The sequence below is a fragment of the Arvicanthis niloticus genome, chromosome 16 (genome assembly GCF_011762505.2).
Source record: "Arvicanthis niloticus isolate mArvNil1 chromosome 16, mArvNil1.pat.X, whole genome shotgun sequence".
NCBI lineage: Eukaryota > Metazoa > Chordata > Mammalia > Rodentia > Muridae > Arvicanthis > Arvicanthis niloticus.
Window position 1 is genome coordinate 8,076,625 of NC_047673.1, and position 26,288 is coordinate 8,102,912.

General features: G+C 46.5%; 1 protein-coding gene across 3 annotated transcripts in view; it reads left to right on the plus strand.

The window, feature by feature from the left end:
• Slc9d1 (solute carrier family 9 member D1) overlaps window positions 1-26,288 on the plus strand; it is a 37,578-nt gene that overhangs the window by 7,621 nt on the left and 3,669 nt on the right. For 2 of the 3 annotated variants that reach the window (XM_034520028.2, XM_076913836.1), the window contains exons 6-11: window positions 1,390-1,518; window positions 3,692-3,784; window positions 11,202-11,388; window positions 16,880-17,000; window positions 18,593-18,788; window positions 22,883-23,033. In XM_034520028.2, the coding sequence (XP_034375919.1) occupies window positions 1,390-1,518; window positions 3,692-3,784; window positions 11,202-11,388; window positions 16,880-17,000; window positions 18,593-18,788; window positions 22,883-23,033 (877 nt within the window). The remainder of the gene's footprint in view (window positions 1-1,389; window positions 1,519-3,691; window positions 3,785-11,201; window positions 11,389-16,879; window positions 17,001-18,592; window positions 18,789-22,882; window positions 23,034-26,288) is intronic. The other variant, XM_034520030.2, reaches the window with a different exon arrangement.

Here is a 26,288-nt window from a genome sequence, read left to right on the forward strand (position 1 = left end):
CCTCACACTGGACGCCAGCCTTCCTGCTGCCAGAGGCTCCACTGCGATACTCAGATAATGTTCTTTCAGAAGCTTTTCTCATTTTGTTTTATTTTGTTGAGACAGGCTCTTACTGTGGATCCTAGGCAGGCCTGGAACTCACTATGTAGTGCTTATTGGCCTTGAGCTCTCAGCAGTCCTCCTGTCTCAGCTCCTGAGTGTCAGGGTTATAGGTATGCAGCACCACAATTGAGTTTCAAATAGCCCCTCCAATGGGCAGAGAAGACGGGATGCCCAAGGGCTCCTCCCAGGAGCTAATTCTTACTGGAGAACCAAGCTCATGACAACCAAGCTCTACTGTTGTAGAAAATTCTAATCCCAATCCAGGGTTTCTGCCCTGCCTTTAACCATTCAGTTCCTGGATAAAAGATACACACAGCATTTATATTTACAATAAGCCTTAACCAGCACAAGAGCTGGACAGATGTCTATCCTCTGGCTGTTATGTCTATTTCACAGCCAATAGTCCCACAATATAATTTGCCATGTTTCGTCTGGGCTGCTCTTAACTCCAATTAGCCAACCCACATGGGCGTTATTTCATGACTCACCTAACCCGCGGTAGCTTCCTCCTCTATTAACCTTCTTTGCCCCCCTCGTGGCTCTCTTACACCCCAAGCCCGGGAGCCCTACCCACCCCACCCATGTTTCTCCTGCCCAGCTGTTGGCTGTCGGCATCTTTATTCACCAATCAGAAGTAACTTCAGGGCAAGGTCACGTAGCATCACTTGGGCCTGCCTGTGGACTCTCCAGGTCTAGACGGCCTGCACTTAGCATTACAGTACATAGCAGCAGACCAGACCTCAATGAGCCGCTGTCTATGACTACGGCTAAATGGACACAGAGAGCTGATACTGCAGACTGACTCAGCAGTAGCCTCCTTGGAGGTCGGGGCTCCTCTTTCTTCCCCTCCTTTTGTGATGAGTGAATAATTTCTATGAAATATTGGAGACTGCCTAAATATCCCATCCCGAGTCTGGCTCGCCTGGGGGCTTCAGCACTGTGCTCGGTTTTATTGTTAGTCAGTGATGTGATCAGTTATTAAGTGGGGAGAGATGCAGTGTGACGGCATCGTGAGTTAGCATGTGAGCTCTCTGGGCCCTGGGACCAGAACACGCAGTGGAATTCAAGTACTCAAGAGTCAAAGAATGCTTTTAGGGAGCTTGAAGAAACAGACAGGTTCTATCAGGATTGAACTTCATCTCTTAGAGCAGAGCTTAAGGTTCTCAGCTTCTGTGTGAGGCATAGCTTGCTTTCTATTCTCAACTTATAAGATGAAATCAGAGACCTCTTCCCATTCCACCCTCCCAACCAACCACTCTGTGTTTTGACTTTTTCTTCCTGTGTTAGGACATCGTGACCATAGGGATGCTGTCCTTACCTTGTGGCTGGCTGTGTACAACAATAGGACTGCCTACGATGTTTGGCTATATAATTTGTGGGGTGCTTCTGGGGCCTTCAGGACTGAACAGTATTAAGGTAAGAATAATTAATTCTGCATTAGTGTCAAACAAGATGAAAAGAAACAGGAGTGAAGATTAAGTGGGTGCAAGCTGGAGTCCATGCAGACGCCAGTCAAGGGTGCCCTCGACGAAATCTTTAATTTATGGGAATATTTCATTTCTTGATGAAGGGTAGTTTGATGACAAGTGATATATCTCTTTAAATTATATTAATATTTAAGAATGATTGGTGATGTAATGGCCTACATTATCCAGACAACCATTCAGACAGTAGGTCAACTCGGTGTAATTTTGTGTAGTTCCTGTGATTTGGGGAAGCTGACTGAAGTCCCAGTCTTGAGAGACAATAGAGACCAAGGTTCCTTTTGCTGAAGCCATCTATGGAACAGGTACTGCTCCCTGTCATCAGGAAAAGAAACACTCTGGCAGGAAAGAGGGGTCCTGGAGCATGTCACTTAAGTGGGGACAATGGGAAGAGGCTTCTCAGAGTGGGTGCTGTGAGTTCCTTATGGAGGAAGTGATCCAGGAGGGCACAGGAGCAGCCCTGGAGTCATCCTCGTGTCACTGAGACACCCTAGGGGAATAATAGGAGCAAGCGGTACCCAGGGAGACCTGCAGGATGCTCCAGCCCGCAGTCCTTGAACCAGGTCGGAAGAGCTCAGTGACAACAAATGATCTTTGACCAGGAAAAGAGCTGTCTGCCTAGGCTGCTCAGGCTTGGAGCTTTGGGCCTTCCAGGAAGAAATTCACCTGCTGTGAAGGCAGCCCTCCATCCCGTGAGGGGCTCAAAAGCTTCACAGCACGGTGAGCTGTACAGATTCGTGTTTGGAACAAGTACTCCTACTGACCTAGGACAGTGTGATAACATTTAGGAGGAAGGCCCTCCACTGCATCTCTCTCCCACCTAGAGCGTTTAGGGTAAGAGCAGACACACGGGAATACTCACAGACATGCTGCCGTTACACAGAATAACTGGGCCACATAACACCTGGGTACTTCGAGCGCTGACAGGAGAAGCTCATGTGCTTGTGAGGAGAGACCCAAGAGCATCCTAACTAAAGGTCAGGAGAACCAGAGCAGTAACCATTTCCTATTGGAAGTTAATAGGCTTGCATGATGAAGTTGAGAAATGGAGATATAAGTGTATCATCTGGGCATCATAGCTACGGTCTGACCAAGAAAAGGAAAGACATAGCAGGAAAATGGAAGTAACAGTAAGGAAGCATCAAGCCAAGAAGATGTCAAGGAAATACCGTCGGCTTTAACAGTAAGTGGAACAAATTCCCACACTGAAAGACAGACTTACAGACAGTCCAAACAGAAGCATCATAAACAAGGGACACGGAGGAAATACAGCAGTAAGGTGAGCGGACAGTGCTCGCAGCAAGGACAAGCATGCTGGCAGCTCCGGACAGAGGGACCAACCACAGCAACACTGAGAAACATTAGAACTTAAGCCTGTTGTCCTGTCTCTTTTCCTTTAATATGACAGTGTTAAAAACAAAAGACAAAGCCGGGCAGTGGCGGTGCACGCCTTGAATCCCAGCACTTGGGAGGCAGAGGCAGGCAGATTTCTGAGTTCGAGGCCAGCCTGGTCTACAGAGTGAGTTCCAGGACAGCCAGGGCTACACAGAGAAACCCTGTCTCGAAAAACCAAAAAATAAAAACAAACAAAAGACAAATAAATCAAAAGATACACACACACACACACACATCAAAACCTCTGTGATGTGGCCAAATGTGAAAGCTCACCTCAAGAGAAAAGGAGAAAAACTTCCTTTCTTAGACATGCTCATTTCCAAATAAGAAGTCAGTGTGAGCTTTGATGGCTCCTTCTCCCCAGGAGGAAGCTGAAGAGAGGAGTTAATGAGACAGAATGGCCACCCAACGTGTATGTGAAAGTCAGCGAACCCATAGCTGCTCCTTCATAGAAACGCTAATGAGAGTAAATATTCCTCTGGCAAATCAAGAAAAACTGTGTATGCATATGTGTGTGTGAAACACACACCTTAAGGAAGTCAAAAAGATCTCAGAAGAAATAACAGAATGCACTTCCTTTTTGAAAAACACTGGATTTTTGGGGGGGAGGAAGGGGCTAGAGACTATTTCTCTCTCTATTAGCACATATTCTTTTGATAAAGTGTACTAAGTGGATTAAACATTAAATAATATGCTTTCTTGCCTCTCAGTCTATTGTACAGGTGGAGACATTAGGAGAATTTGGGGTCTTCTTTACTCTTTTTTTGGTTGGCTTAGAATTTTCTCCAGAGAAGCTGAGAAAGGTAAGGACCCAGCCCCTCTGCCATCTCCTGGGGGAGACACTGTGTTTGTTTGTTTGTTTGTTTGTTTGTTTTCTTATTATTTATTTTGGAGACAGGGTCTTGCTAGACCTGACTGGCCCTGAACTCATTTAGAGTCCTCTTGGCTCTCAAGTGAGCTTTAAAAAAAAAACAGCAACACCAGAATATGACATTTTAGTTTGATACTGTTTTTTTAGAAAACAAATTTGAGAAAGTCAGAACTTAATAAATGGGATGGATTTTCATACAGTTTTATATGTGTCCTTCCAAAACTATGTAACTGAGGGGAAAATGTAATAGAGATTTAATACTCAGTGTATTTCTTTAGAAGAAAATTCCTAAGATGGAGAGTGAATTAGAGACTGCTCTTTTTCCTCTAAAATGAGGGAAATAATTTCTTAAAGGTTAAAGGTGTTAGGAGATAAAATACTACTGGAAGTTGAGCATGGTGGTACATACTTCCATTCTAGTATTTGGAGAGTCCTCGGGCTTGCTCCCAGTTAGTCTACCCTAATTGGCAGCCTCCAAGTACATGAAAGACTGTCTCCAAAAGGTAGACAGTACAAAGAATGACACCTGAGTTTGTCCTCCGGCCAGTGGACATACAGTGTGCACCTGCACACACACGCACTGCCTCTCCTTCCCCATTACGCACCCACAAGCATACAGATTTTTATCAACAAGAGAGTTTAATTCCTCATGGGGACAAGTTTAAAAAGCATTGGAGTTAGGTACGGTGGCACATGCCTTTAATCCCAGCACTTAGGAGGCAGGAGCAGGTGGATCTCTGTGTGACCAAGCCTGCTCTACAAAGGACATTCCAGGCTAGTCAGGACCACATAGTGAAACCCAGTCTCAAAACAACAACAAAACAAAATGGGACTGTTGGTGAGATGGAGCCTCCCGTGAACGGAGCCTGCCTCCAAGCCTGGGCTTCAGAGTTTGAGCTCCAGGATCCACGCTGTGGAAGGAGGACAGCAGCTCCTGCTGAACTCCTGCTGCCCTCTGACCTCCATGGGCAAGCTGCAGCATCTTCCCACAGGCCGGTCAGTCAGTACATTAAAAGATTGTCGTCAATAATCAGAAGAGCTAATGGCTAAGCAGGAACGTAACTGCCTGATGGAATGTTGTGCAGTGACTAAAATTCTAAAAGATAGAAACAAAGGAAAATGTTTGTGGCAGCACTAACCATAAGCAAAATGGTGGGGCCGGGGAGGCAGCTTTCTGCTTTTGCAGCAGACCTTTCAGTTCCCAGCACCCACTTCAGGTGGCTCACAGGCTTACCTGACACTCTACCTCCAGAAGACCCAACATTTCTGGTCTCCAAGTGCGCCTGCATTTATGTGCACATACCCCACCCCCAATACATATAATTAAAAATAAACCTGAGAGAGAGAGAGAGAGAGAGAGATCAAACTGTGTCCGGTAGTGTGAACCTGTAACCCTAGTATCTGAGAGTTTGAGATCAGCCGGAGCTGCTAGTCAGACCAAGTATGGGTAAAGAACATATTACTTGGTAATAGCAAGGAAGAGAAGCAAGTACACACAGGACACAATAGGGACTGGCTATAGTTGCGCCCTTCTATGTCTGTCCAAATTTTCTACAGTACTTTTTAAAAGTATGTATCTATTTGTTTATTTTATGTATGTGAGCACGTTGTCTCTGTCCTCAGACACCCAGAAGAGGGCATCAGATGCCATCACATATAGTCATGAGCCACCATGTGGTTACTGGGAACTGAACTCAGGACCTCTGGAAGAGCAGTTGTCAACTTTGTGCTCTCTCTCTCTCTCTTTTAATTCTTTGAAAGGCTCAAGTTTCAGAAGGTGTGTTTTAATCATATTCAGGCCACCAACTCAGATCTACCCAGGCAACTCTGGCTTCGTTTTCTCTTTTAACCTGTAAAGACCAATTTGTGCTACTCAAATATGCTTGGATGTGTGGTCTTCAAGTGGAGTATGGTCAACTTATTAGAGAATACAGTTTTACAAAAAACTGTTCCTCCTTCTTCCAGCAGCTAACAATTGCCATCCGTGCTACAGCAAGGGGTAGGATACTGTACCCAACTCCCCTGTCCATGCTGGGATTTTGTCTGACTTGGGCTTGCACAGGTTTTGTGCCTGCTGTCACAATTGGTGTGGATTCATGTGTGCGACTCCCCTGCTATGTCTAGAGGATGTTTCCTTGTAGTTATCCACTGCCTCTGTCTCTTACACTCTTTCCACATCCTCTTTTGCATTGATCCCTAAACCTTGGGAAAGGGATGTGGCATATATATTCCCTGTAGGGCTGAGCATCCTCTAGTCTCTTGTTCTCAGGTGATGTATGGGTATAATGATACGTCATTGAGGGTCAGTTCAATGCTATGCCTGTTTAACAGATAATAGCAGCTGGTTCTCCTCCAGAGCCTGTGTCCTGTCTAGCCATAGGATCTGGCTCAGTAATGGTGGCAGGAATGGGTTTCATCTCATGGAATGGAACTAGAGTCTAACCAGAAGGTGGGTGGTTACTCCTGTGATGTTCATACCACTATTGCACCAATGGGCGTGTCTTGCCAGCCCAGTCCTTGTGGTGCATGACTCGCAGATGTTATGATCCATGGTTGCTTTCCCCTCCAGGAGCTGGCTTAGCACCTTCTAGCACTATGAAAGCTGGCCAGCATTTTGGGTTTTTGTTTGAGATTCCCCCATGACTCCCTGTAGAACCTGATATTCACAAAGCCTCGAACTTGTGGCAGTCCTCCTGTCTCTGCTTCTCACATCCTGGATGATAAATGTGTACCACCACCACTCCCAGCTGCAAGAGACTTTTTAACTTTCTTTTTAAACCTTTGTTTGCTTCCAAGAGTGACCACTGGTTTCCGACATTGTCTTCACACTGTCTTCACACTGTCTTCACACCTTGTTGCCTTCCCTGGAGAGAGGCTACTTGTCACTACTGCCTTTAGGTTTCCTTCACCTCTCTTCTGCTGCCAGCTCTGTTGATCTGTCTGCTCTCACTGCCTGGGACTGATGTGCAGAGGTATGCTGCTTCTTGAGGAGTCTGAACTGTGCCAGTGCCATCTTCCAGGGACTTTGGTTTTCTCATGCACTTCTTACACCATAAGTCACATATGCCCATTTCTAAACTGAAAGTGCAAAGAAAATGAACCATTCTTCTAGATCCTAAATTAAAAACAGCTCCATTTTTTCTGTGTGTTTTTCCTCTCTTGAAGAGTGTCGGGTAGGAAGGGAATAAGCTTGGGTAGAAGGGATTTGTGGGGTGTCCTGCTTTGTTAGAGTAAGCTGGGCTTGGCCATCACAAGTGCCATAGTGGGCAGGCTTCAAGGAAGCATGTGACCTCTGTTTCCAAGTACAGTGGCTCTTGAGGGATTTTATAACTAGAGACGTTTGGTGTAAATAGTGCTTGATGGCAAGCAAGACAGGCGAAGCCCTGTCTCCTTATAATGAGCAGTCAGCTCTTCGGTAGGATCTGAGTCTTCCTGGGCATCAGTTTCCGACATCTTCTGTTGTCTTAGGGTTTTACTGCTGTGAACAGACTCCGTGACCAAGGCAGCTCTTATAAAGACAACATTTAATTGGAGCTGGCTTACAGATTTAGAGGTTCAGTCCATTATCATCCATGTGGGAGTATGGCAGCGTCCAGGCAGGCATGGCGCTGGAGGAGCTTAGAGTTCTACATCTTGTTCCAAAGGGAAACAGAAGACTGTCTCATGGGCATCTTAAAGCCCACCCCAACAGAGACACACTTCCTCCAACAAGGCCACACATCCTTCAACAAGGCCACACCTCCTAATGTCACTCCCTGGTTCAAGTATACTCAAACCACCGCGTCTGTATAGTAGAATTTTGTTAAAGTTTCTCTTGGTTTTCATTATTAATTCTTTCTGTATTATTCAACAGTTGCTAGTGAAATGACATTCTATGACATATTGTTAACATTGTTATTATGCTATTTCTGATTGGTGCTGTCTGTGGGCTTTTGCCCTTGTAATCTAGACATAGAGCCTGTAGGAAGGGTTCTTGCTCTGTAAGTGAGTGTATTTTGGGTGCTTGAGGGATGGTGGTGGGTGATGCACCTGACGAAGGAGAAGAATGCTGGACTGGAAACCTGTCTTTTCTAGAAGCCTTGCTGGGCCTTTATTTAGTGACCTGTAAGACCTCCTCTCGCCTGATGGGTGGCAGCCCTAGATCTAGATGTGTGCCTTGGCTCTGCAATTTCATTTCCAAGAATGAAATTCTTGCTACCATTGCAGTCCCTGGTTTGGAATGCAGAAGATTGGTATTGATTTAGCAAACCACAGTATCCTTTCCTATTTTGTCATGCAGACATAAATGACTGGGGGCTTTAGGGCAGGTAAAGTAAGGAGAGAGAACACTTCATATCAGTAGATCTCTTCTGTATAGGCAGTTTATGTAGAAAATATCTGATAGTGTTTTCCAAAATAGTAATAATTTCTGGACACCCTCTCAGGACTCAGAAGGGATGATTAGAAACAGCCATAGTTACTGGACTCTGGGTGAGCTTCCCAGTGTGGTAGAGAATAGTCCTTCTACCCAGAATGCATGTCCCTGCTGACTGCTTAGTCTGTGTTCTTGCACCTGCCAGGACCTTCCTCACCATCCTGCTTTGCAGTTGACTTAAGTTATCTTCTTTGTTTTGAGACAAGGTCTAATGGTGTAATTAAGGCTGGCCTTGGACTCACAGATCCTCCTGCCTCACCCTCCCTAGCGCTGGGATCACAGGTATGTGCCACTGTACCTGCCTCTGAATTGGTGTTCGTTTCTTATCTTAATAGTTCATCAGTTTCTACCTCTCTCTGAATAAATTATGAGTCCTGGGGAACCAGAGTTATGTGTTCTTCTCTTGTCTTTCTGGCCTCCTGGCAGATTGTTGCTATGGTGTTATGTGTACAGTGCATCAAATCCTGCCCTGTTGCTTGCCTTTAGGGTTTCAGAATGATGTGCCTTGAGAAAGAAGAAACAAACTTAAGACAGCCTGTGAGGCAGGTACCCAGCTGTCTGGGGATTAGCGCTGTTGCTGAAAGTTTGAGCGTCCTAATTCTTCTTTGCAGGAATCAATTGGGGATAAAGCCTAAGTGGTGGCCCAGGGTGACCTTAGGCTGCATTTCAAACCCCTCTTGGGTCTCACGATGACTCGGCTTCTGACTGAACCCACTTGTTCTGAGTCATTCCATGAGCTGTCTCTCCCCAGGACCCTCCATGTGCTGGAGAACCGCCAAGGTGGTCTGCTCTCACAAGGACCCCAGAGTCCTTCCGCCTCAGAGGTTAATCAGTCTCACTGTTCCTCCCCCGATGTGGAACCTAAAGCTATAGAGTCAGTTACCTCTCGTGGGAGGTCAGGTGAGTGAGCACCTGACTGCAGTCAGAAATCTCAGCCACCAGCCTAGGAGCATCTCCCCACACTCCCAGTTCCAGAAAAATGAAATTGTCACCCCAAGAATAGAGCATGATGGGAAATGTCCTAGGCTAGAAGCATCTGAGGGAGAGCCACATGAAGCTAGCTCTGTATAAAGCCTCTGCTGGCCTCTAGTTCCACACACCCAAACCCTGGGCCCCCATTCACTTTCAGTGGATGATCTAGACCTATGGGGCTGATGACCATGAACTGTTGACCTTGACTGAGAGTATGTGGCAGAGGAGAAGAAGAAACAAGCATTTAAGGCAAAATAGGATGAATTTTATGTTATATGCAATACGTAGATCTGCATCAGCAGAGTCCCTGTCACCGTGGTCCCTCTGCTAGGCTGAGAGCCTAACCTAACGGAAATGCTTACCCTGGAGTTCTCAAGCTTTCACGTGTCCTACTGTTTGAGGCACTGTGCTACATATTATCTATATATAAAAATACACTGAGCACCTAACGGTGCCCATCTGCCTGGGAAGCCTCTCGGCCTGGGCTTGCCTCCAGGTTCTGCTGCTTACTGATCATGTGACTTCTCCCAGGCCGCTTCCATATCTTCACATCTCCAGATAGAGTGGGAAGATGTGGTCTGTACTTACAGGACTTGCTCTGAAGATCTGAGTTTTAAAAATGTCTATACACTGTAGCTGCCCGTGGCCACAAGTCAACTGGATTCACCTGAAAGGGGGGCTGGGAATGAAGGGGGAAGGAGGGCGAGAAGAGATGAGGCCAAGACAAAGTTCTCTGATCAAGGCCCAAAGCTTTAATGTTCAGCTCTCAATTTAAAGGGGAAGACCCAACCCACAACCCCTCCTGGTTTCAGATGGGTGGGATAATCCATAGTCCATTCCAGGTCACGGCTGGAGATGTCTCAGGGCAAGCCCGGGGGCAGTTCTGCTGTGTTCCGGGCAGCCAAGGTGGGTAACTCCACTTGACCTTGCTTGTGGCAACCAAGGTCTCTCAGTCCTGCTCATGGAGGGGAGAGTACAATACACAGTTGGGCAACGGTGGTGTGCACCTTTAATCCCAGCACTTGGGAGGCAGAGGCAGATGATCTCTGACTTTGAGGCTAGCCCAGTCTACAGAGCAAGTTCTAGGACAGCCAGTGCTTCACAGAGAAACCCTATCTTGAAAAACAATAAAACAAAATGTGTCTACACACCAGGGGGTAGAGGATGGGAACAACAGAGAAATCCTGTGTCTAAATGGCCTATAGTTACTTTTCCATGTTGTGGGTTCTGCATCCATAGATTCAGCCAATTGCAGAATGAACATATCTCCATACTGAACATATAATGGACCTATTTTTGTCATTAATTCTCTAATACTACATAAGCATTTGCAAATTATGTTGTATTGCGTCTTATAAGTCATTCGGAGATGATTTAAAGTCTACAGGAGGGCATACAGAAATACTATACATTTAAAATAAATAGAAGGGTTTGAGCAAGTCTGGAGAGATATTCTTCCAGAGGACCCAGGCTCAGTTCTCAGCACCCACATGGCATCTAACAGTATTTTATAACTCCATTGTCAGTGGTTATGGCATGCCCTTCTGGGCTTCAGGGGCACCAGGCATGAATGTACACACATACAGACAAAACACCCATACACACAAAAATAAGCAAAATTTAAAAATAAAAGATTTGAACATTGGAGGATTTCAGAATCTGGTATTTGTTGGGGGTCTATAAACAACCTCCAGGGATATACTGTGAAGTGATTGTACATAGTTTATGTATCTGTGTCTGAGGGTGTTTCAGCCTGGGATGTGTGTTTGTTAGGTGTGCATGCATAGGCTCCGAGTTCCTTCCTGGAAAGTTAGTTCTCTGCTCTGGAGTAGCAGTTCAGAGATGAGCTGTTGCTTTGGAACAGGAATGAATGAATGTGTGTGTTCTTTCTCCACTCTGAGGCCGTAGTTCAGGGATGGGCTGTTGCCCTGGGATGTGTATGAATGACTGTGTTCTTTCCCAGGTGTGGAGGATTTCCTTACAAGGACCTTGCTATATGACACTGCTGATGATTGCCTTTGGCTTGTGGTGGGGACACCTCCTGCGGATCAGACCCACTCAGAGTGTCTTCATTTCCACCTGCTTGTCCTTATCAAGCACACCCCTGGTGTCCAGGTTCCTAGTGGGCAGTGCCCGGAGTGATAAAGAAGGTAGGTAAGCAGCATGTTCTCAGTCTGTGTGGAGTAAATATTCACGCGCGCCTCGCCTGCAGGCCTTTCTGTAGGATTGCCCAGCTGTCAGCAGCTGCTCAGGTCATGTCAACACCTCAAGGAGCTCACCTTCCTGAGTTCAGTGCATCCATGCATCCACCCTTCTGCTGGGTTAAAAGAAACACTCGGGCTGGAGAGATGGCTCAGCATTAAGAGCACTGACTGCTCTTCCAGATGACCTGAGTTCAATTCCCAGCAACCACATGGTGGCTCACAACCATCTGTAATAGGATCCGATGCCCTCTTCTGGTGTGTCTGAAGATAGTGACAGCATACTCACATACATAATAAGTAAATAAATAAATCTTAGATAGAAAGAAAAAAGGAAAGAAAGAGAGAGAGAAAAACAGAGAGAGAGAAAGAAAGAAGGAAGGAAAGACAGAAAGACCCTCTGTGTGCTTACGTTCTTATCATTGTTAGAGATCTAGAAAGAAGTTAGACCAAGATCAGAAGCCTGTGCGGCACAGTGAACGGCGGTTGTAGAGGTGGTAGCTTCGTTGAGGGGGCTGTGTTATTGCTGGTTGGTTTTGTTATGGCAGTACTAGGAGCTAACACAATCAGGGAATTTTCCTGTAAAACCAGAGTGCTTTAGCAATAAAGAGACTCCCAGGTGTCTTACTTGGCTGGGTTTGTCCTGTGTGTGTGAGCTGTTGTCACTCGGAGGCACTGCTTTGTGTGGTGAGGCCAGAGCCGCATGGAACAGTCACAAGTGGCTTCATCCCCCAGCTATGTCCTTGGCTGCATTATAAATCTCACATATGCGTGTTCACTGGGCAGCATGCTTTCCTTCTTACTTTGTGAAAGTAAAACAAACCACGAAATGTCCCAGCAGCTTCACACTGACTCATGACCTCATCAGCAACAGATGAGAAAATGTAAAAAGAAAATCAAGAAGACTGGCTAATTTCTGTAGCAGCACTAAACTGGGTGTGCCTTGCACAGGAGCTGTGAGGGACAGTGTATGGGGCTGGCCCCAGGACTCCTGAACTCTAAGCGGAGGCTGGAGCTCTTGAGTTCCACTGGGACTGTTGTAATACCTTCGTAGTATGACCTGGGAGTAAGGGGCTTCTCACTGGCAAAGAGGCTCAGAGAACTGCCATTTCTACCAGACCTGCGGGACTCATAGGATATGGATGCACCAGTTCCTTGCTTGGGTGACTCACTTGTCACTACCTTAGTGGCCACATCTGTGGCAATCCAGCAGACAGGTCCAATATTCCTATGGATGAAACCTAGGACACAAGACGGGGGGACAGAGGGTGAAAAAAGTCAGGCCAGGGGTGAAGTGTGTAGCGGCTTTCACACAGCTTCATGTGTCCTGTTTTCTAGAAGAAATCTGCTTCTAGAAAAGAGCCGTCAGCCTCAGTGTCTGTGCGTCTGTCCTTCACAGGCGTGTTCACCAGACCACAATGGCATGACCAAGTGACTGAAAGCATAAATGCAGGTGTCACATCTACGTAATTGGATCAGATACAAAAAGCTGAGAGCAGAGGAGACAGGAGAGCATTTAAGCACATGCAGATGAGATGGGAGCTGGATGTCTGTGTGTGGGAGAAGCTATGGAGGGTGGCTGGTGATTTTCCAGAACTGGAGAAAGGCATGCAGCGAAGATTTAAAGTACATCTCTAACCCTCAGTGGGGAAAAATGGAAAGCTTGTCTTACCTATGTCAAAACACAGAAGTGTTTCCATTCCAAGAAAATCTCAGAGCTCAATGGAAAAGACCATTGGCTTAAAGAAACAGCTCTCGTCCCTTCTCTGCACCCTTCGGTCATTCCTGAGGGCAGGGAAGCTGTAGCTTTGAGAGATAAGGTCGAACCTACAGAGATGCCACTGAGGGCGGGGTTGGCGGAGTGGTCTCTAACATCCTCACCCCTAGCTGCCATGTAGCAACAGCAAAAAGATGCTCACCAGAGCAAGCATGCAGGGAAGCAGCGAGGAGCGTGGGGTTTACAGGCTGGACTGCTGAGGACTGCTTGGAAAGGAGAATGCTTTGGTCTGGTTTTAAGGTCAACCAAACCTGTAGAAAAGGTCAAAGGGCATGCTGCTATTGGCATGTGTCAGGGAACACGGAGGGATGTAGGCGGACGGGCTTTTGACTTAATGTGTTAAGAAGGAGGTTCACTTGCACTGTCAGGAGATCCAACTGGGGAGGAATGGCCAATATCCTGGGATATAGCTCAGTTGGTAGAGTGCTTGCCTAGCATGCCTGAGACCTTGGGTTCAATCCTCCGTACTGCATGAACTTTGGAGAGGGCATTGGGCCAGTAATCCCAGCACCTGGGAGGGAGAGGCAGGGAAATCAGGTTACTCAAGGTTACTTTCAGCTACATAGGCCAGACTGGGATAAAGATCTTGTCTTTTTTTTTTTTTTTTTTTTTTTTTTTTTTTTTTTTTTTTTTTTTTTTTAAGTTTTGATGTATAGTAGTAATAAATATAAGAAATTTGGGGATAAATCTCTCAAAAGGTATATGTTACTCTTTTTTATTGGATATTTTATTTGCATTTCAGATATTATCCCCTTTCCCCATTTCCTGCCCACCCAGAAACCCCCATCCTATCGCCCCTCCTCCTGCTTCTATGAGGATGTGCACCCACCCACCCATTCACTCACTCACTCCCACCTCCCCAACCTCGAATTCCCCTACACTGGGCATCCAGCCTTCATGGGACCAAAGACCTCCTCTCTCACCTATCCCCGACAAGGCCATCCTCCCCTACAAATACAGCTGGAGCCATGAGTCCCTCCCTATCTGCTCCCAGGCTGGTGGTTTAGGTGGTTTATATGTTACTCTTGAGAGGGAAAAAAATCATATTAATGGAAAATTACTGAAGATTTAATCAGGGAATTTGTCTGTGTTCATGGACAAAAAGACTTTTTTTTCCCCCTAAGATGTGTTTTGTCTTTAATTTATAAGTTCACGGCCTTTCTAATAAAGATATCTGCCAGCCCTTTCATGGGAGTTGGCAAAGGGCACTTCAGATTCATTGGAGGCCAAGGGGCCAGGAAGGGCCCTTGTGGGTCGGAGGAAGGCGAGGCTGGAGATGTCTCAGTGAGTAAGAGCATTTGTTGCACTTGCAGAGTGCTGGGTGTGGTTCTCAGCACCCTGCGGCAGCTCACAGCCACTTTCACTTAAATTCCAGGGGATCCAGTGTGCTCTCTTTGGGCTTCCTCCTCTTCAGGGCACTGCATGGATGTGGTGCAAATACACACACACACAGGCCAAGCACTCATACACATAAACTAAATATAAATTTAACAAAATATTGAGCACAGGGCAGTAGTGGTGCATGCCTTTAATCCCAGCAACCAGGAGGCAGAACTCGATCTCAGAGTTCGAGGCCAGCCTGGTCTACAGAACAAGCTCCAGGACAGCTAGGGCTACACAGAAAAACCTTGTTTTTTTGTTTTTGTTTTTGTTTTTTTTTTTTAAGTGAGGAACCTTCAGATAGCAGGACTCTTTGTGGCTGTGACAAGGTGTCGGGGCCTTGCCACAGGCACTTGTGGAGCTGAGCAGGACCTAAGTGCTGCAGGTACAAGGGGGGAAATGAGGAGTCACTGGTAAGAACCACTGCCCCGATTTGATTGACAGCATGAAGTCAGAGCCCTTCCCTGACCTTAGTGTAAGTTCTACATGGATCAACAGCAGCATGTGAGAGCAGGACCTGAGAGCTACTGGAGGAAAGATGGGGCTTTCACCTCGACAGCTGTGAGCACAGGGAGGCTGAGGATGTACAGAGTTTGTCTCCGTTACCTTTTCTGTTGCTATGGTGAAATAACCCTGACAAAAGCCACTTAAAGATGGAGGGGCTTCCTTTGGCTCACAGTTCTGGAGAGTTAAGAAGAAAGTTCCCATGTGGTGTTGACTCTGCAGAGCAGGGAGGGCTGGTGGCAATGGCAGCAGCTTGGAAGCCGGCAGCAGATGCACATCATATGGCTCTCTCTGCTCTTCTCCATCCACCAGGATGTGCAATTGCTTGTAAGAACTAGCAGAAACCACTAAGGTGGAAATGCAATCTGTAGTTCCTGCTTTCCTGCAGTGGTTAAGAGGAGCCCCTTCCTGTGCCGGGGAGGGGGAAGGGTGTCGGGGATTGCTTGAGTGGTATGCAGAATGTGGAACCTACCACCCAAAAGAGCTGAGTCTGGCTTGTTAGGGAGCTGGGGCCGAGGACAAAGAGATCATATTTCCATTATACAAGCATGTCATCTTGTTTGCCAGAGCATCTTTTGATAGTGGCATTTTGCTATAATTATATTAATAGCAAGCCATAGGAATAAGGTATTTTTGTGATTTTCTTTATAAAAAAGTTGTTGCAGTAAATCTCCAACCCAAGAAGGCCCGATCAATAAAAACACAACTCAAATATTATAAGTACAAACTGCACGCCTAGATTGGACAGAATTACCACTACCTAGTTTGGGAGAGAGGAGGAAGAAGAAGAGGAGGAGGAGGAAGAGGAGGAAAAGGAAGAAGAGGGAAGAACAATGAAGGAGAAGCACGTGGCCTAGAAAAACTGCAAGTGATAAGGGCTCTCATGGATGGGGAATAGAGTAGTGTGGTGATTCCACCCAATCTAGGCGTGCAGTTTGTGCTTATAATATTTGAGTTGTGCTTTTATTGATCAGGCCTTCTTGGGTTGGAGATTTACTGCAACAAAAAGTTTTTCAGGCAATGGTGTGTACTTGTAGTTCCAGCTAACTAAGAGACTTCAGCCTAAGAGGCAGGCTGGACAACACAACCAAACCTATGCACCCCCATCTCAAACAAAAGTCATTAAGTTTTTTCTTTAAGAGGAAACATTTGCCGGGCGGTGGTGGCACACGCCTTTAATCCCAGCACTTGGGAGGCAGAGGCAGGCGGATTTCTGAGTTCAAGGCCAGCCTGGTCTACAGAGTGAGTTCCAGGACAGACAGGACTACACAGAGAAACCCTGTCTCGAAAAACAAAAAAACAAAAAAAAAAAAAAAAAAAAAAGAGGAAACATTTATTTTAAAGATTATAATCCTTCTAAATTATGTTTTGAGATGGGCCATGTTACCTTCCTTAGGATGGCCTCAAACTCTTGTCTAAAGGGATTCTTCTGCCTCGGCCTTGCAATTGTTAGGGTGCAGGTGTGCCCCACCTATGTTCCAAGGAGATCCTTAAAAATCTATGTATGTTTAAATTACAAAGATTATTGTGAATTATCTTGAAAATATGTCATGCCCTGTGATTTTTTGGTTTTGTTTTTAATCTTACTACTGTGTGTGTATGTGTGTGTGTGTATATATATAAACATGCATTGTGTCATGAAGTCCCCTCCACCTTGTCATGGGTCTGGGAGGTTAGATCCAGGCACGTGCTGCTGACGCCTTTGCCCACTGAGCAGTTACAGTGGCCGGGACCTGGGCTTCGCCTGGGGGACTTTGTTCTGAGTAGCTGTCTCACCAGCAGGTGACATTGACTACAGCACAGTGCTGCTCGGCATGCTGGTGATGCAGGACGTGCAGCTGGGTCTGTTCATTGCCGTCATGCCGACTCTCATACAGGCTGGAGCAAGCGCCTCTTCCAGGTGAGTGTCTGCACGCTCAACCGCTCCTCTGGCTGGAAGTCGTTTGTTTATAGAAATGCTACACCCCTTCCCCAGTGTCCTGCCGGAACTCATGTCATGCGTGCCTCCGAGCATAGGCAGTGGCGACTCCAACAAGCTGATTCTGGCTTTGCTGTGTACTTCCTCCTGGCCTGGAATATTACACAATGTCACTGCTCTTCACCGTAACTGTGGCATGGGATGGTGGTGCCCCTGATCTGAGGCAACTCAAAGGCTTAAATGTGTCAATAGGTGTACGAGCCAAGGATGTTCTGGAGAGTGGTGATGCAGGTGTGTCTTTGCACACGTGTGCTGTGACGTGTGGTGATGTGTAGAGGTGTCGTGGTGGATGTCATTGCCATCGACACTACTGTATCCTCTCCTTTTCATTCTTTCTCATAACAGCCCCAAACCTAGTCTGCTCTTGCTTGTTCCATATGGAAGAAGTCACTGGGAAAATTTAGCTCGTCCGAAAGCCTTGGTTATGTTATAAGTCCAGCAGGCCTCCAGGACTGCCAGCCAGGACAAAACCATTTGGCAAATACAGAGAGCCTAGGGAATGGACAGTAGACTGTGTGCCACTGAAAGCTTGGTCTGAACAGACAAGCTCTAGCGTGCTCACAGAAACTCTGCTTATCTCCAGTACACCTTTAGTCCTCTAACTATAGTTTTACATATAGTATCCGTAGAGATCTGAAGCTGTCAGTTGAGACTGTATGTATGTGCACATGTGCACCTGTGAGTATATGTGTGCATCTGTGTGTGTTGTGTGTGGTGTGTATGTGTGTGTCTGTGTGTGCTATGTGGTATGCATATTTATATGGTATATTGTGTAGTGTGTGTATAGTGTGTTTGTGGTGTACATGGAGCAGACATGTACATGGAGCAGACATGCTGTATATGCATGTCCATGTATGGGTATATGTGCACGAGTGTATGTGTGCATGCATGTTGTGTGTATGGTGTACATAATTGAATGTATGGTGTGTATGCATGTGTATGCAGTATATATGGGGAGGTGTGCATGCAAAGGAAGACACCACCAGGTGTCCTGTTTTATTCCTCTGTCTTATTTCCTTGAGACAATGCCTTTCCCTTAGTCTGGAGCTAAGATGGCACCAGCAAGCCCCAGGTGTCCTCTCCCACTTCTGACCCCCACTGCACAGAGATCTGCCTGCCTCAGCTTCCTGAGTGCTGGGATTGCCACACTCCCATGCCTAGTCTTTTTCTTGTTGTTTAACTTGCACTGGTTATATGAGTTCAGGTCTTCATGCTTATGAGCAATGCTCTCACCCACTGAGCACCTCCCCCGCCCCAGTAGAAACTTTTTACACTCTCAAAAACCGATTTACTTCGAAGCATAGAACCCCAAGAAACCCACATTTGAGTCACATGACTCAATTTTCTAAATTAATGTAATGTATAGGTTTTCTTTTAGCATTTAAAAATAAAAAACATGTATGATTTGGGTCATTCATTTTGTAACATGTTAAAGAAAAATGTTTTAAGATTATTTGTGGACTCTAAAGGAATACATTAGGGGTGAGATGACACTTGTCTCTTTTCTTTCCTAGCGTTGTCATGGAAGTATTGCGCATTCTGTTTCTGATTGGACAAATTCTCTTTTCGCTAGCTGCTGTCTTTCTTTTGTGTCTTGTCATGAAGACGTATCTCATAGGACCGTATTATCGAAAGCTGCACGTGGAAAGCAAGGGGAACAAGGAGATCCTTATCCTGGGAGTGTCGGCTTTCACCTTCCTGATGCTGACGGTAACCCTCAAGTGTCTGTGCTGTTTATGTGGCCCCGTGTAAACAGTGTAAACAGTGGCCCCAGTCTCGCCGAAGCTGATGGTTGCTTCTCTAATTCTTCACTTGAGAAGTGCTTAAGACATCAGAAACGGAAGTGCTTGTTTCACTCAGTTACCCTACCATGGCCAAACCTATCTGATCACCCGAGTGCTTGGGAAAATAGGATTTGTGAGTGTTGCAGATTTAAACACAAACGAGTGTTCATGAAAAGGCATGTGAGCACACCGCTGTCTTAAGCTGGATTCAGAATATCAGATGAAGTTTAAAAGCACTCTCCATTCCTGGGGAGGATGGGTAGTTAACAGCATGGCTTCTCATGCTGTAAAGAGAAGACTTTAAAACAGACCGTGTATGTGTACGAAAGGGAGTACAGGGAAGGTATATGAGACGGTTTTCGGGGGGTGGAGGAGGGAGGGGAAATGATATTGTCTTAAAAAATAAAAGAAAGAACAGTAAAAACAAACCAAACCAGATTTGTGTTAGAAAGTAGGCTTCCCATGAGATAGTGGGGGAAAGGCCTGGAGACACCGTAAGCAGTCCAGCAGTAACAGTGGTGTCACCACACACTTTGACTGTATTGTTGAGCAGCTACACATGTTCACTCAGAAACTCAGGCGTGTTATAGAATTCTGATTATAATAGCCAAATCCAGTCCAGTTGTTCTCTAAGGTGAATGGTAAAAAGTTATGGTACACTAGGCTGGAATCCAGTCCAGGTGTCCTCTAAGGGGAGTGGTAAGTAACTACGGTACACTGGGGCTGGGGAGACGGTTCAGTTGTTGAAGTGTTTGCCTTGAGTTCAGACCCCTGGCTAAGGTGGTGAGAAGTGCCTGTGAACCATGACCTAAGGTGCTGTGGGGCAGCCCCAGGAGCATCCCTGGGCTGCTTGCCATGCAGTCTGCCTGAGGAGGTAAGCTTCAACTTCAGTGCCATGCCTCATCAGCAAAAATAAATAAATGAAAAATAAACTAAATAGAATAGAGAGGGAATGTGATTGCATAAGGCACCTGATGTTGACCTCTGGGCTCCATATGTGCACATAAACATATATACACTAAATAAATAAGTAGGAACTGTGGTATACCATGCCAGGCAATCTGCCCTACAGTGAAGCTGCTCGTCCACACAAAGCCGAGGCTCATCTCCAGGGAGTCACGCAGAGTGCAGGAGTTGATCCTCAAAGGCGGATGAGAGGATCCGTTTGTATAGTACTTACAGCAGCTTCAGCACCTAAGGAAGGAAGCGAGGACTAAGGGTTAGGAAAGGCTGGCAGGTAGCCAGAGTTAGACAGGATGCTGCCCCGGGGAACCCGAATGCTCCTCTTCAAACTGTACCTGGCTTGACAGTAAAGGTTTCAGGGGTTTGGTTTGTTTGTTGTTGTTGTTATTGTTCTTGGTTTGTTGATTGTTGTGGTTGTTGTTGGTTGTTGTTGTTGGTAGTGGTGGTGGTTGGTTTGGTTTGGTTTGGTTTGGTTTGGTTTGGTTTGGTTTGGTTTTTCCAGACAGGGCTTCTCTGTGTAGCCCTGGCTGTCCTGGAACTCACTCTGTAGACTCTTTGGCCTCCAGCTCAAAGACCTTCCTGCCTCTGCCTCCCAAGTGCTGGGATTAAAGACGTGCACCACTGTGCCCAGCATCCAGGTTTCAATTTTTTTTTTGAGGTAAATTAAGAAATTGTTTCTTTATGTCTGGTATTATTTTTATAACTTTGGGGAAGCACAAAACTTGCTTTTGTTCATGATGACTGTAACTCTTTCAAAAATGTTATTTAAAAATGTCCCCTGCCTTATTCCAGAGCATTTTCCTTTTGAAAGTAAAGAGCAGCGAAGCCGCCTTGTCTGTGTAGGCTGATGCCGCCTTCCCCAGGGATGTGCCAACCAGAGTAGCTCCTCACTGGCACTGGGTTCTTCCCTTTGATCACTCACCTGCATTTGCCGGACAGCTGCTGTCAGGTGCAGCGGTGACAGGAGGTGCCAGGCCTTTGCACATTAGATGTTCAATCGTTCGTGTGGCTGCTCCAGTTAGGGGCAATGTGAGAAAGCTGCTGCTGTTATCTCCATGGTTTGCCCCTAGATTTTATTTCTAAAGAGGTGGAACCTCTGGGCCATGGAACAGACATCTCATTACCTTCACTGCTCGTTGGGTTTGCCCAAAGCCTGACCTGTGACACTGACATTGGCAGGAGCCCAGGTCTCACCCCCTTCTCAGTGTTGCCTGCAATCTCACCCTTTCTGATTTGTGTGTTTGCAGACACACATGCAGTAGATTCAGATTGCTACTTCCTTGGGGCTGCTGGGATCGGCTCTGGGACATGTCCTTACGTCTGTCTGTTTCTTTGCGGGATTGGTAATGTTCTCACTCACTTGTAGGACTTAAAAATATTTTTGGTAAGTTGTCTGTGTCATTTAAAAAGCGAAAAAGCAGCTGTGATTTATTTATCATAACCTTCAGGATTTTAATCATCTGACCTACTGGGTGATGCTCTCAGTGCTGTGCTATCACCACTGACGTGCGGCAGCATCCCTTACTCTCCATCTTCATCCCATCTCCTAAGCGCTAGGTGCTCCCCGCTGGTCTGCTCTCCACTGGTCTGCTCCCCACTGGTGCTGTGCTCCCCGCTGCTGTGGGCTTGCTGCTTCTTGGCCTTTTTTTTTTTTTTTTTTTTTTTTTTTTTTTTTTTTTTTTTTTTTTTTTTTTTGTCTAAGTGGGGTCAGACACCATGTGGCCGTTACTGTCTAGTTTCTTCCATCCTGATGCCTCCAGGTTCACATGTAGAGTGTACCAGCACTTTTAGCTGTATGGTTGCATAGTGTTCTGTGTCGCATCCATTCCTGCTAATGTCTTCCTGGTCATGGCTTGCTCTTAATGGCAATCTTTAATAAACTGTGGTTTTTAATTTTCAATGGACTCCAATAAGCAAGTGTTTTCTTTATGGTTAGCACATGGTGTATCCCGTGTGCTATCCACAGATGCTGACTACTTTGGAGCCGTGCCGTTGCTCTGTGTTATCTTCTGCAAATATCATTGCTCCTTTTTCCTCATTCAGATCTACAGTCACCTGGACTCTGAGCTCAGTCTCAGTGTGAAGTGAGCCTCATTTCTCTCATGTACTTCTGAATGCCACATGTAGAAAAGAATCTTTGCCCATTTCTTCATAGTATAACCTTGTCAGGATCTAAGTAGCTGTGTTGTGTGTGTGTGTACATGTGCTCGAATTCATTCTGTACCTATTGTGTGAGGTATACATGCACATGTGCACTTTTGTAAATACATGTGGATAATGTATATATGTGTATACACATGTTTGTTATATGTGTGTGTGTTTGTATGTGTGTCTAGTGGGTTGGTGTGTGCATGTGTCTCTGCTGATGTATGTGTGTGTGTTGCTCAGGCGTGGTTAAGTTAGGCTGTTATTTTGATCTGCTAGTGCTGTGCCTCTTAGTCTGTGCCTGCTCTCACACTGTGTTGAGGCTAGACACCTGGCAGTATTCTGGCCCAGCCTTGAGCTCTGTGTTTAACAGAGTTAAAGAACTGGTTCTGGTGACCATCATTCTGTCTGATATGGCTCCTGTGTTTGCTTCTCTCCCCGTGCCCCCCCCCCCCCATCTGCCAGAGCTCTCTCCAGTTCCTTGTCAGTGTGGTTGTCTGTCTTCTCTGTGAGGCTTGAGGTCAGTGAGAGGAATAGCTTCAGTGCTAGAGTATGTACGGCTCTTTCCTGACACAGATAAAGAGTACGCATTACAAACATTCAACATAAAGGTTGGAAAATATCATTTAAAAACATCACAGTTGTCTGCATGAGTGACTTTGAAATATTAGCTTTTCTCTCTTAAGGATGGCTAATTCAGCCAATGTTAGTCTCTTCTGTGTGTTCTTTCTAGGGGCCCTCCTGGGGCTTCATAGGAACCTGTGTCTCTGGGGTGGTACTTGGGTGGTAGCTGTTCTTGCTGTCCACCGAGCTTCTTCTGCTGGGTTGAGGAATGTCTATCTGTGAGGACTCTCTGACAGTAAGTATCAGACCGGCCAGTACCAGGTATGAAGCTGACTCCCTCATCCTCAGGTCACAGAGCTGCTGGACGTCTCTATGGAGCTTGGCTGCTTCCTGGCTGGAGCATTGGTCTCTTCCCAAGGGCACATGGTCACCGAGGAGATCATGGCTTACATCGAGCCTATCCGTGACTTCCTGGCTATCATCTTCTTCGCATCCATAGGTACTCCCCACAGTGCTGTGATTCTTTCAATAAGTGTGTGAGATTTGTCTATCATGTTTGTATATATGTTTTCTTAGAGTTTAAGGCAAAGACTTATCTTAAAAAAGGGAAAATAGGAGGAGAAAAAAGGACAAGAATTATCCAGTTGCTTGTCAGGTTTCATCAGTGTGAAGGTGAGAATGTATGTAGCATTTAAAGTGACCTTCAGGGCCCCAAGCTTTATCGACAGGTCCCAGTGCTGGGGTTCCTGAAGATGCCATGCAGTGGTGGGAATCAAGTGGGTTATAATCCTGGACGCTGGAGCAGCTGAAAGCCAGTCCTTAAGATTTACGTAGAAATCCAGAAGGTTATGCATAGCTCTGTCCGTCTTGAAGAAGAGGTGCACAGTGGGGAGGCCCAGCAGCTATGAGGGCGGAAACAGACTATTTACCAGCTGCTTTAGTGTTCTAGGTAGATCTGGGGCACAAGACATCAGCCAAGTGCATTTTGACCCACACAGAACACGAGCCACGCGTTACCTCTCTTCTGCACTCCAGTTTCACCCTGTGACACCCAGTGAGCATGCTGACAGCTCGCTAGTTCTGACTCCCTGGCCTGCTGTTCCCACCTCATGGTCCATCCTTATTAAGGCAAGCTCCCTTCTGACCCATTCCATATTGCCCCAGCTCACCCGGCTAATGTGTGTTCACCCTCCGGATCTTGTCATCTGAGGTCATTGAGTATTCATATTTTTGTTTGGGGGTTTGAGACAGGCTCTCTTTATATATCCCTGGCTGTCCTGGAACTCAATATGTAGACAGACTGGCCTCAAACTCACAGAGGTCCTGCCTGCCTCTTGCCTCTTGAGTGCTAGGATTAAAGGTATATGCTACCACACCCAGAAACTATCTAGATTTTGGGAGTGGCATTTTGGTTTTTTTCAATTTGTTTTGTTTTTCATTATGTGCATGCATTTGTGTGGGTGTCTGCACATGGTGCCAGTGCTTTTTGGAGTCGGTTCTAAGCCACCTAGTATGGGTACTGTTGATCAAACTCAGGTCCTTTGCAAGAACAGTACATGCTCTTCATTGCTGACCCATCTCTCCAGCGCTAGAATAGGCTGTTAAACGCAGAACTCTGCTAGTGTGTTATTTGAGCAGAAACACCTCCTTCACAATCTTCGAATCAGGTTAATAAGTCATGTGTGTTTGCCTCTATTCTTTATGCTATGTTCACCAAGGGAATTCAAGTTCATTTCTGAAGGAACGCACACACTGCTGGCCATTCCACCTCTGGTTGCTGAGTCTTTCTGTTCAAGGCTCTGACCATATAAACGGCATCCACTCCACCAGGAAACAGCGCAGCCATGAGTTGAGTGAGGCAGACGCCTGGTGTAGCACATTAGCAAGTCCAGGGATAGCTGCTAGATGGAAACAGTAGCCATCCCAGGACGTTGGCCAGCAAGTGTGCATCTGAAAGGGATCACACTTGCAGGGCACGAGGAACAGGGAACAGTTTATGGCCCATGGTGAGGAAGAGCTTGTTGTGCTGAGGGAAGACCCTGAGGCTGCTGGGGAGAGTGAGAGCTGCTGTTGGGGCCGGAGGTTTCATGACCCAGGGTTATGTAGGCAGCCAGCATGGTGTACACGTAGCACCAGGTTTTGTGGCCCATCTTCTGACCAGACACAGGTTGGTCAGTGTCCCAACCTAGTCTGTCACCTGTTTTATGAATGAAGCTTTACTAGGATGCAGCCGAATTCACACATTCCTGTTATATGAATGGCTGCTTTGATGCCATATTATCTTGGGATGCTATTACTAAATACCCCAGCCCAGGTCCCTCAAATAATTGATATTTCTCTCGTGCCTCAAATTTTCTATAATAAAAACAATGTTCATGGACTCCCTCTCACTAGACACAGTCCTGTCAGCTGGGGCTCACCCCTGTATCATCACCTCCTACAGACTGACTCCAGATGGTCACCTCTCAAGAAAGTTTCAGCCTGAAACTTTGTAGGGCACAGATAAGTGCATAGCATGCTGCTGTGCCAGAGCTGGGTCAAGGGCCTGTGCCCACGTCTCTAGAGAGGAGGGGCTACTGACTGCACCTCTACCATCCTCATTTGGTTCTGAGTGACACAACCACTTAGTTCAGTCTCGAGTATTCCACCCCTCCTGGGCAAAGGAGGATCCTAACTGAGATTAAGGTGACTCTGGGACAGGGCCTAGCAGTTGATCTACACACACCTTATAGGATCTGCTTGGGAGCGTCTTTCAGACTTCACGTCTATGGCCTGGGCATCAGCATAAGGAACATAAGGCTGACCATGTACTTCACTGGACATATTTTATCGACCTGCCTCTCAAATCCATACTTATAGATCTATGAGGGCACAAGTACACTGAGACCAAGTGACCGGCCGTCCAGTGTCAGAGCCTACAGAGCTTACCTTACATTGTACTGAGCATGCGGAGTCTGCTCCGAGCAGAAACAACAGTGGCTATACAACTGGCAGCTCACCCCCTGTCACTGATGCTTGTGGCCAAGTTGTTGAAATGCAGATTTTCCTTGGTGGTTCTGTTTCTCAGATGTTCCTTCACACTCATCTGGGCAAGAAAAGGACTCTGTCCACAGAGCAGAGGGGCTCCGGGTTAGGGCCTGCACAGAGTCCTCAGCTAGAGGCCAGTGCTGGAACTCCCTTTGTGGATGTGTTAAACAGATGACATCATTCCAGGAGAGCCGTCAGAACTAGGGTAGGAAGCACAGCGTTCCCCAGGGGAGGACCCCAGGAAAGCCTGGGGATGGCAGAGGCAAGAGCAATGCCCAGCACATGGCATTCCATGGGAGAGATACAAGTCAGTCAGTGGTTACCCACAGCTCAGCTGGAAAAGGCTGCTCTTCCTGAATGGCATGCGGGCAAAAATCTAGGCAGACAGATTAAGTGCCCAATACCGAGGTTGGACCTGTCCCCTGTGGGCTCAGCCTGGGGAGTCTCCGCCAGCTGTGGTTGTGTTGATCGACATGAATAGCACTGTACCACACACTGCTCCAGAACTCAGTTATACCAACATGGATGGGCTGTGACACCAAAAACATCTAACTTCCACGTCACCAAGAAAGTCTACCTGGGCTGGTGGTACAGGCTTTGGGTGGCCAGGGCTGTGCAGCCTATAGGACTTATGGCCAGCTGGCAAAAGAGACCCCAGATGCTTTTCATGGCCTTAGGGGACATAAGTGACATTCAGGAATGTGGCGAGAAGAGGTGGGAGGTCCAC